The following is an 11,030-nucleotide window of genomic DNA, read 5'->3' as shown; positions in this document are numbered from 1 at the left end:
ATGGAACGTCAATATTCGTCAGGCACGGTTCCCTTAAGCTCTTGCGCCAGGGGCTGGGTCGAGCGAATTACCAACATCTTCCGGAAAGAAATTGCAATCAACATCGATCATCTCCCTCCCGTTTCTGTTTTTGAAGTCCCCAAAACACTCACCCTTCAAAAGCCCGAAGCATATACTCCTCAGCTCATAGCCATGGGGCCGTACCACCATCTGCGCCCCGAGCTCTATCAGATGGAGAGATACAAGCTCGCCGCCGTCAAAGAAATCTCAACCCCGGAGCAGATTTTCAACTTCCAACATATCGTGATCAACAGGTTGAAGGAGATGGATCCCTCCACCCGGGCTTGCTACAATAAGTTCATGGACTATGATCAAGATACATTGGCGTGGATTGTAGCAATAGACAGTTGTTTCTTTCTCCACGTCTTGCATTCTTATCTTGTGCAGGATGAGGCCACGGACAGGAGATTGTTGGACAACACTATCGTCACGAGAGATATCATGATGCTTGAGAATCAAATCCCACTTATTCTGTTGAAAGAGGTTCGCAAATCCCTTGAAGTCTCTCCGCCTAATGATCAGGATGATATCGAGTTGATCTCAATGTTACTTCAGTTGTGCGAAGCACAATCTCCTGTTAAGTTCTCAATTGATATGACCAACCAAGACCGTTACCGTAGACCTCTTCATTTGTTAGATATGATGTATCGTGTGATTGTAAACAGCCCGGGTTGTGTCGTGTCCGGGTCCTTAGAAAATCGTCCCGTTCAAACTGTACCAGTTTATACAGAATTTAAGAATTCATTAACCTCTTCATCCAGGACCTCCTCGTCCTCCTCGAGCGATAGGGAAGATCCAGACGTGGTTCACAACAATTTGGAAGCAATCTTGGACGTAGTGGAGACCATTGGTACTAAGCGTGCCCAGGACCTTCTTAGGCCTGTTAAGGCTGTCTCGAGCATTCCATGGTCAGCTCTTTCTGGGCTGTTCAGAAAAGGCAACCTAAGTACTGGTGAGCGAAATCCAGAAGACGATGAGATCGCAATTCCATCGGTATCTCGTCTTTGGCATTACGCTGGAGTCCAATGCAAACCCTTTATTGGGAGCATCAATGAGATCAAGTTCGTGGAAGGGGAGGCCACTTTGTACCTTCCTGTGATGAATTTGAACGCGAGCTCAGAAGTGATAATGAGGAATCTGGTGGCTTACGAGGCTGCTATGTGTAAATCAACCCTTGAATTTGCTCGATACGTCAACCTCATGAATGGGATTATAGACACCGCAGAAGACGTGAAGCTGCTGAAGCAAAATGGGGTTATCAAGGGTGCTCTCATGGATGATGAAATTGCTGATCAATTCAACGGTATGAAGAGATGTTACGCTGGCTCAGATCAGAAGTCCAACATTGAGGTTGCTATTGACAAAGTTAACGACTTCTACAGCAAGAAACTTTTGGTCATGATGGTTAGACGGTTGAAGAAGGACTTGTATGCTTCATGGAAATGTCTGGCCGTGGTTTCCACTGTCGCGCTGCTGGTCGTGCTTAGCATGCAGACCTTTTGCGAGTTCTATCAATGCAGCAAAGTCTGGAACTTCAACAAGGAATCATCATGATCATCCCTATCAGCACCAGAGCGTAAAATGTCTAATATATGTTTTATTTATTTATTCTTTTTTTATCATTATTTTTTGTTCATATCTTTATTAATTTATTGTTTCTCAAGGAAGTGGTATTCATATCTAGAATGCCAAGAAAGGAAAAAAAAAATGGTCAAGCGAAAGATATACTTGTATACTGATTCTGTGTTGTTTAATTGTATTTTATCACTCCATTGGACCAGAATACGACTTTTAGACCACCTGGAATTAGGTGTTGCTATTCTTTTTTTTTTTTTTTCCGGACTAAACGGGTGCACTACACACCCGTCTGGATTTTTTGAAGCAAATCCATATTTTAAACCAAGCCTTAAAGGCTTGATAGTGGCTACAAGCCCAAAGGCTGGTGGTTTAATTAGGTGTTGTTATTCTAGTATCAGTACAATGTTAAGCAAAGCCTAGCATGATACACCACTGAAATCTGGAAATTTATGTATTTGTTACTTTGTAATTATCAATCAGATTATGCTTCTTAAGATTGTCATCTGTCTTAGTGTTTCAACCAACAGTTGAACGTGATCAATGTTTCCTTTTACTTTGTGGTCAGGTCTCCAATTTGCACAAGATGAAGAAAAGAAAAAAAAAATTGTTTGTCTCACTTTTGAAAAGAATAATAAATGTACAATTACGAATACAATATGCATATAAACACCCTCAGGTACTTGAGAGGAGAAAGAAAACATAGCTTTAACAGTGGAGTTGTATGTAAATGGTAAAGAACGAAAAAGGTTATATAAAAAAAAAAACTTCAGAACGGGGGTTCTTGTCTGGTGTATCTGAGTCGTAGTAAAGGACGAAAGGGGAGGGAGGGGGGAGGGGACGGGGGCGGGGGAATCTACAGAACAAGGTTCTTATCTGGTGTATCTGAGTTGTATAAAATGGAAAATGAAGATGGTCCTGTAAATCAGTTTCATCACAGTAAAATTTGATGCATAGTGCAGAATATATGACTTACGGGACATTTCATAAAGTTGAAATCTAAAATTTGAAAATTGAAAATTTTAATACAACACTCTGAATTTGATGAATCCATAAAGTCAAATCTGTTTGATAATCTGCTGGATTTAAGCACCGAATTGAAATATTGTCTTTTATGTATATTATGAAATTTAATACCAATAGCTTATTAAACTTTGGATGAAAATAATTTTTAATTATTACTTGACAATGTTGATAAAATGAAACTATTACAAAAACTAAATTTTTGTGTGTGTATGAGAGAGTATAAATTTTATGTATGAAAATGTGTGTTTTTGAAAAGGAAAGATGTTTGTGTTGTACAATAAACATATAACGTTAGAAAAGGTTTGTTGGTGATGAAAACGTATGCATTTGTGTGTATGTGTGTGAGGGAGAGTATGCTGGATCGACTTCCAGTTCCAGGCCCCAAAAAGTGAGGTTCGGTGGAAAGATAAATTACTTGCAGAGCTCCAGAGTCCAGATTGCTAATTGTTCTGGCGCGATTACTGCTACGAATCATCAAAAATTAACCAAGATGCATGGGAGATCATCCTAATTAGTGGTAGTCACCCATTCAACTAAAATGTTCTACTACTTTAATAATTGTTCCATCCCTAACTAATTTTGACTTGCTATTGTTTCACGTTCTCAAATCTGAATCCGATGCATTAAAAAAAGAGACAGATATATATTTTGTCCGATTGCAGTGGGAAGAATGCAGCACTTAACAATATTAGAGCATTTTTCTAATGAGTTTTCGTTATTGGCTACTTGCTAATACACATAATTTATACTACTTACTAAACTTACCATATAATACACCTGCTCGCATTTATCGCAGACTTTCTGAAATTAATAGTAGCACTTTTGCCAAATATTTAAAACGTGATGCCTTCTTAACAAATATTCACTGTGCATCCTTTAGGCGTCATCGAATCCTCTGTTTCCAAAGTAGTCTCTGTCCCCTTTATCCCTTATTTGTATAGTTGTCACGTGTCTCTAGCCTTTTGTTAACTCAAACTCAAATAAAATTACAAGTTTATTCAAAATCAATTAAAACAGATATCTGAAAACTTTTTTTATTTTTTTTTAACAAAAAAGAGTCTTGCTGATCATACATGATCCATTGATTTGTTTTAATTGATCTAGTGATCATACATGATCATACATAAGTTATCTGTTTTAATTGATTTTGGGTAAACTTGTAATTTTATTTAAGTTTGGATTAACAAAAGGCTAGAGACACGTGACAGTTATATAAATAAGGGACAGAGGGGACAGAGGATTCGAAGCCCCATTAGGCAAGGCCATATTTAAAGGGCAAGATAAGGTGTATATCAAGATTTGAACTAATCTAAAAGGGTTTTTTTTTTTTTAATTGCGGTTAGTGGCCATTGGTATCAGACCTCAATCGAGATAAAAATCCCTGATAATAAAATACTATACGAGCAACTAGATAGCAACAGTCAAATTCTCCCACTCAAATCAAACGGTGTTGTGAAACTCACGAAACTTAGTAAACCAATTAAATTAATTATCCCAGACTTTCGTTATCGATTGCATTGTTCTAGTTGGTGATTAGGCATAAGTTTTATCAATTCAAGAAAACGTGATATAATTTTGTCTTTCAAGGATGAAATAAAATATTCTTGGAACACACTGGGAGGACGACACCTTTGCAATTGCTATTGCTATTGCTATAAATCAAACGCATCACGAACCCAAACCACCAAGTCAGTCACTCTCTCTCGGAATAGTAAAAACCTCGATAGCTTCCAGATTCAAAAGGCCTGATCATCATGTCATCCGATACAGTTTTCTCTTCAAGCCTGAGCGAGCAAAGATGGGTGAACCAAATTAGTACAATCTTCCGAAAAAAAAGCACATTCTTGAAATGGATACCCCTGCTTGCGTTTTCCGCGTGCCCAAAGGTTGAAGTGAGACAAGGCCAGAAGCTTATGCCCCTCAGGTGGCCGGGCTAGGGCCATACCAGCACTTTAGCCCTCAACTCTACCTCATGGAGAGGGAAAAAGTTGCTGCAATTCAAAAAGTGTTGAAACCTGAAGAGTTCCAAACTCTCGAAGCCCTCGTAGTTGATAAATTGAAGGAAGTTGATCGCGAGACTTTAGCGTGGGTCCTGGCCATTGATGGCATTTACTTGCTTTCTACCTTGAATACTTATCCTCAGAAAATAACGGATTTGGTTGATTTTGTAGATTCAGGAAAACGAAGATTGGCACAAGACCTGCTCATGCTGGAATATCAAATTCCAGCAATTTTGCTCAAGGAGATAAGAATGGTAGAGGTGGCAAAATGGGCGGGATTTGCTTGGGTTTGAGATGGAACCGAGTCATATGGGTTCGAACCCAACCTTACCCATATGTATTTTGGGACGAACTTGGGCGGAATCACTTTGGAATGAGTTTAGATTGATCCCGCCCAATACCCAAATCTATTTTCTGTATATTTTTTTTCCTTTAATTCATTTTTTATTTTTTATATAATTTTAATATTTTTGATTTATTAAATTTCTTTTAGTTTTATTAAATAAACATGCAAGTGCTTTATACTCAGGATTTTCACAAAAAATTGGATTAACAAATAAAGGAAAAGATAGATATGCAAGCATATTCCAACATATATCAAGATGGCCAAGGTATTTAGGGTGTTGAAAATTTATCCTCATCATTGTCCAAGGATGATAGGTCTAAACTAACTGAAATGCTGGAAATTCTTGTGAATAATGACTAGGAAGACTACTAGATTATATTCGCTGGTATGATTATAAAAATTGTTAAAGATAATTTTTGAATCTAAGACTCTGTTTTGGATTGGCTCTGTTTGGAATCTAAGACTCTGTTTGGTATGATTATAAATATTTTCAAATACAATGTTACAGTAATATACAATAACTCAAAAACATCCTATCCATATTAGTATATCAAATATTTCAAAAAAATTTTATAGTAAAAATTTTTCATATACACTACTACAATAAAATATTTCAAAAATACCCCCCAAAAATAGTTAATCCAAACGGAGCCCTTGCTATTTGAGCCCAATGGGCATCCAAGTATTTTCCAAAATTTTCCATCAATTAATGGGTATAATTGAGATTTGTCCCATTTTAAACCCAATATAAAATTCCAATACCCATCCTGCCCAAAGTCCCATGGGCATAGGTAACCCATTGGAATTTGGGACAAATTGCCACCTCTAAAGAAAGGCTTTACGTTGTTTACTTGATTCTGGCCCCATTAAACCAATTAAACCAATGCCAGTACGAAAGAATCTCTGAGTCTCCGATCGCTCTGAGATTCATGACACTTTCTTTTTCTGCTGGGCGCACTTCCCCCTCAAAATTTCTCAGCAAAAGATCCATCGTCGTCATATGCCAGCTGGCGTCCATCTCCTGGCTCATTTGTACTATCTTATTGTCAACAATCGGGGAATTCAGGACGATGATTATTTACGTACAGGTGATCGTTATTTCAGCATTCCGGTCAATGAAGTGGAAGGTGAGGCTTCAACCGCACTGGGGATTGTAGACACAGCAGCCAGCGTGTTCGATATGGGAGGTCTGGAGAAGGATATTTCTTTCTTGAAAAGCTTCCCTTGGTAGGGGCTTTTAGAGCTGTTCAAAAATAAGATCGGGTAGATTGACAAGAGTGAGTGTTCAGTAGAGGAAATTGATATCCCATCTGCTTCTCAGCTTAAAACATTTGCTAAGATAGATTTCAAGCGCACAGGTGGGGGCATCAGGGACGTTGGTTATGATGAAGACGAGAACACATTTATCTCCCTGAGATCACTTTGAACACTGATTCAGAGATCATACCGCGCAATTTGGTGGCTTACGAGGCTGCAGTTGCTCCACCGGGTTCCAATAGAACCCTTGAACTCGCGGAATATGTGGATTTGATATGCGGAATAGTAGACACTCCCAAGGATGTGGATTTGCTAAAGAAAGAGGGCATTATTCAAGGCAGCGTGAGTGATGAAGAAATTGCTAATCTTTTTAATGGGATCAGGAGATCAACAGGCAAGTCCCCGGAGAACAAGTCTTCCGTAGAGGTAGCCGTGGACAAGGTAAACGAGAAATTTAACAGCACCAGAAAATTGAAAACCTACAGGTTTTTGAAGAAACATGCGTATCGTTCCTGGGAGTGTCTCACTTTCCTTTCGACCGTAGTGCTGCTATCGCTGCTTGCAGTGCAGTCATTTTGCCAGTTCTATGGTTGCAGTGGACGTTGGTTTGCCAAAGCCGGGTGATTTCAATTCGAGTGCCACAATCCCCTTAGATGATGCCGGTATTCCCATATATGCCATGTTGATGTAGATTTACATGAGCTGATGTACCATGTCTTTTGTTGGGCTATAAACCCTATTTCATGCTGGTATACTAAATCAAGTCTAAAAACTAGAAGTTTCTAAATGGTTATTTAGCAGTGTTTTAATCAAGTCAAGTTTTTAATAGTTTTATTGTAGAAATCAGGATGTTATTAGCAAATTTCTTGTAGTTATAAGGAGGAGTCTTATTATTGTATCAGTTTAGGCGACTGAAATTTGAGAGTCTGCTGTTATGTGTGATTAATAATATATTGTTGATATTTATTCCTTTTTCTTCCGTACATACTTGTATGTGTGTAAATTGTCTCATCATACACATTAATTTTATTAAATATATATTCTATAAGTTTTTGGTTAATTTTTTAGGCCTACATTTCATAACTTAAGTTTCAAAACCAAATTCCCTTTGTTGGTTCCAATGCACTATTACAATTGCTATATACATCGTGCGACGTGAGATGACTGCATATTGCATACATTAGCTAGGAGTTTGTGCTTTACAACTGTGATTAATCTTTTTTATATACCAGCGAATATAAATACATGTTGCATTATTGACATTAATCCTTAATACTAACATTTCCGCAATTCCACTTTACTTCAAACGAAACCACATTAGATTAAGGGTCTGTTTGGTTGGAAGTAAAATGTTTTCCTTGGGAAAATATTTTCCGTGGAAGTAATTTTCCATGAAAATCATTTCCCTTTCATCATTTTCAGGTGTTTGGTTAGCTTATTGAAAATATTTTCTTACTTCATTTTTTTGGTGTTTGTTGTTTAACTTTTGAAATATTTTTACTTTTATCTCTATCTTTACTTTCTACACATTATAACTACATACTTCTTCCCATGCAAAATTAGAAAATTTATCTCATTGTTTAACTTTAAAAAATCTTGGAGAAATGTATATATGAATAAAAAATATCTCCTTACGTAATAAACAAATTGTTGGTCATTTAGTGTCAAATATCAATCACATGCAATGCTTATTGTGACATATATCTTGCACTCTCACTGCTGAAAGTTTCTCTAGAAAAGAATGTCTCTATTATATATAATTAATTACTAGCATAGGATGAGTAGGATGAGATTTTTTTTTATTTTGAATATACTAGGGGGAGGGTTGGGTGGTACGGGGGAGGGAGTGTAAAAAAGAGATTTTGGGTTCGAGTCCTCCTGTTTACACTAAAAAAAAAAAGAACATACTATAAGATATTTTCAGTAAGTTTGGAACATACTACAGGCGGGATGCATGCATTTCGGAAAACAACTTCAGTAAGTTTGGAAGGGAAGTTGTTTTCCATAAAATGAGTGAAAATATTTTACATAGGAAAATGTTTTCAGTAATTTTTGTGCAACCAAACACGGGAAATTAGGAAAATATTTTCTTGGAAAACATTTTCACCCGAAACAAACGGACCCTAAAGCGTATATTCTGAAAGATAGGAGAGTTACGTACGTGTTGGAGTGCTAAACCACATTCATTTAAAAGTTTATTTCTATACAAGAATACAACATCTATTCATACATTATGAAAAAAAAAAAAGTACTATTATACTAAGCAAATCTCCTGTAATTATGCTACAAATACGCTAAACAGATATCCTATAATTATGCTAAGCAAATCGTGATTAGACATTCATTCCTCTGAAGCAGAATTGTGAAGTGTTAACGACGGAGTTCATCTGGTCATTTTGGAGAGTCCAAATTCATTTGATAGAGCTTAAAGAGCCAGCTAGGAGCCCAAAGATTAGTTTCTTTCCTGAAAGGGCCTCTGCCCCTCCACTGCACCAAACAAAGAATTCCATCAAGGCATTCGTGACGGACACAACTCTGCTTTTTCAGTCCCTGGTTAGGCACGTGAAAATTTGACCTCCAAGGCTGTTCTGGAAGCCCGATGACCAACTCTTGAGCCCAATGTTTTAAAACAAAACGTCTCATTCTTTAAGCAGGCCCATTGAGCCAAGAGAAATCAAAAGTTTTCACGCGTACTACGGTTTTCGTTTCTTTTTCTCAAAGTGGATTCTCCATGCCTGTGATGGAATTTTTTTATTCTTTTTGACAGCTAAAGGTTAAATTGGATTATTCTGCAGAAACAAGATTGAAAATGGTGAGTACCTTAGGCCTAGTTTGGATGGAGGGATTTGAAAAGAAAGAAGGAAAAAGGAAGTAAAACGCACATCTTTCCTTTGTTTGTAAATCTTTTTTCTCTCACCTTAAACCGAAAGAAAGGGAGAAAAATGGAGAGATGAACAAGTACAAAAACCCTTATCTCCAATTATGGATATATACGGCAAAAAAGTGGAAGCAAAACTTCCAAACTTGTTTAAACGCCACAGTTGTCTATAAAGTACCAATGAATGAGTTACTGATATCACAATTATCTTTTTTCTTTCTTAAACTCCCAAACAAGTTAAAACTCTCTTCTCCTCTCTCTCTCTTTTTTCTTTCCTCCCATAGCTTAGACATTCTCTCCCTTTCTTTTCCCTTCACAACCCCAAACTCGGCCTTGGAATCAAAAGTGTTACCCTTCCAAGTTCTAAGCTTCCAAATTGTATTGACTAGAGAAACTTTTTAACATGTACATTATCTTCCCCATGTAAACAAGAAACAAAAAAAAAAAAAAAAAAAAAAAGGCCCGGCGGAGAAACGGAAGAAGCAGCAAGTTTGGACACGGCCATACGGGTTGGGTGCCTTAGTAAAAGCCACAGTTGATATTTGTTTACCCTAAATTAATTGTGTGTATCAGTAGGGTTTCCACTCTTTCAGCATTTGACTGGTCAAGAATATACGCAGGTAGAAATAACCAAAATGGTCAAAGTTCAAAAAAGGCCTCGGGCAAGAGAAGGAGACGAAGATTATGTTACTACTTACTCGCATACAAGTAATAAAACAGAATCGTGACAATCCCATATGAATACCTCTAAGTTAGATATTTACAGGCAATTTACCATGAGAAGGAAAAAATGAAAGTTCTTGTTCATTGATCATCTAAAGCAAAAGACTCAAATGCTTGCACTCGACTGCAACAAAATTTTGAGGCATCTTTGGGCCAGTATCCAAAGCAATACTATTGAATGCTCTTCTCAATATAGTGAAATTCCATCAAGTTTGGGAGACAAACATTTATACGTCCTTCATTAATAGTTTTATGGGGAATTGCTATGCACTTTAATTCAGGGTTTCCCTTCCAAAAGGCTTTACCACTTCCGTGACATGCGATGATTATTATTATTTTTTTTTTGGGAGGAACATGCGATGTTTTACCCATGCTGATGACTTGATGGTAGAACATAGAAGGAACTCACTTGTAGGAAATGAAGTCGAAGATTCTTTTGTGTTTAGTGCCAAATTCGCCTTTTGTCCTTATAACTAGCAGATGTTAATTGCTTCATCGTTTATAACATTTTTCTTTCTATGGTTAATCGCAACGATGCACGAAAATAAAAATATTTGTGTAATTCTAAGAAAGCTATTCCTCAAGATCTCCATGTAAACGTGGAGTAAATATTTTGCTACTGCTGTATAACGGTCTAACGAAACCTTAAGGAGGATAGCCACATAAATAGCACATAATTCACACTCTGCAATTGAAATTGTAGCTCCTGTATACATGTGCTTAAGCCAGTTTATTATATGTTGTGGAAGTATTCCGAAATATTCACGGAAAGCAGTGATTGTATGTATGATGAACTCATCCAACAAATTCTTCACCTTAATTGAGTGACAATTGACGTTCCAGGATTGTTAAAACAAATGCTACGTTTCGCTTACAGCAACCCTACTAATGAATTGTATTTGAAGAAAACATTGGCAGTAAATTGAGTAAGGATGAATACACCAAAAACGGCTCTATAATCATAACCTGAATTAAGAACGAATAGTACAACGTGAAAATCTCAAGACAAAATGTACAAAACCATAACTTGGAATTGGGAATCACGTGATGCCATTAAGACAAAACAGCCCGACCAAGTAAATTAATTAACCCACAATGAGGAGGAGAGGATTCTTTTTGGACCTCTTTTTTTTCTTTTTCTTTTTTTTTTTTTTGTTGTGGGTAG

At 37.0% G+C, this 11,030-nt stretch overlaps 1 protein-coding gene across 1 annotated transcript; it reads left to right on the top strand.

Annotated features, from left to right (window-relative positions):
• Positions 1-1,614, top strand: LOC113773470 (putative UPF0481 protein At3g02645). The gene has a single exon (XM_027318117.1). It carries the CDS (start codon positions 1-3, stop codon positions 1,612-1,614), a length of 1,614 nt encoding a protein of 537 aa, XP_027173918.1.
• The last annotated feature ends 9,416 nt before the right edge of the window (positions 1,615-11,030 follow it).

The sequence above is a fragment of the Coffea eugenioides genome, chromosome 6 (genome assembly GCF_003713205.1).
Source record: "Coffea eugenioides isolate CCC68of chromosome 6, Ceug_1.0, whole genome shotgun sequence".
NCBI lineage: Eukaryota > Viridiplantae > Streptophyta > Magnoliopsida > Gentianales > Rubiaceae > Coffea > Coffea eugenioides.
The sequence above is the reverse complement of the archived record's forward strand: the minus strand, read 5'-3'. Positions and strand labels throughout refer to the sequence as shown.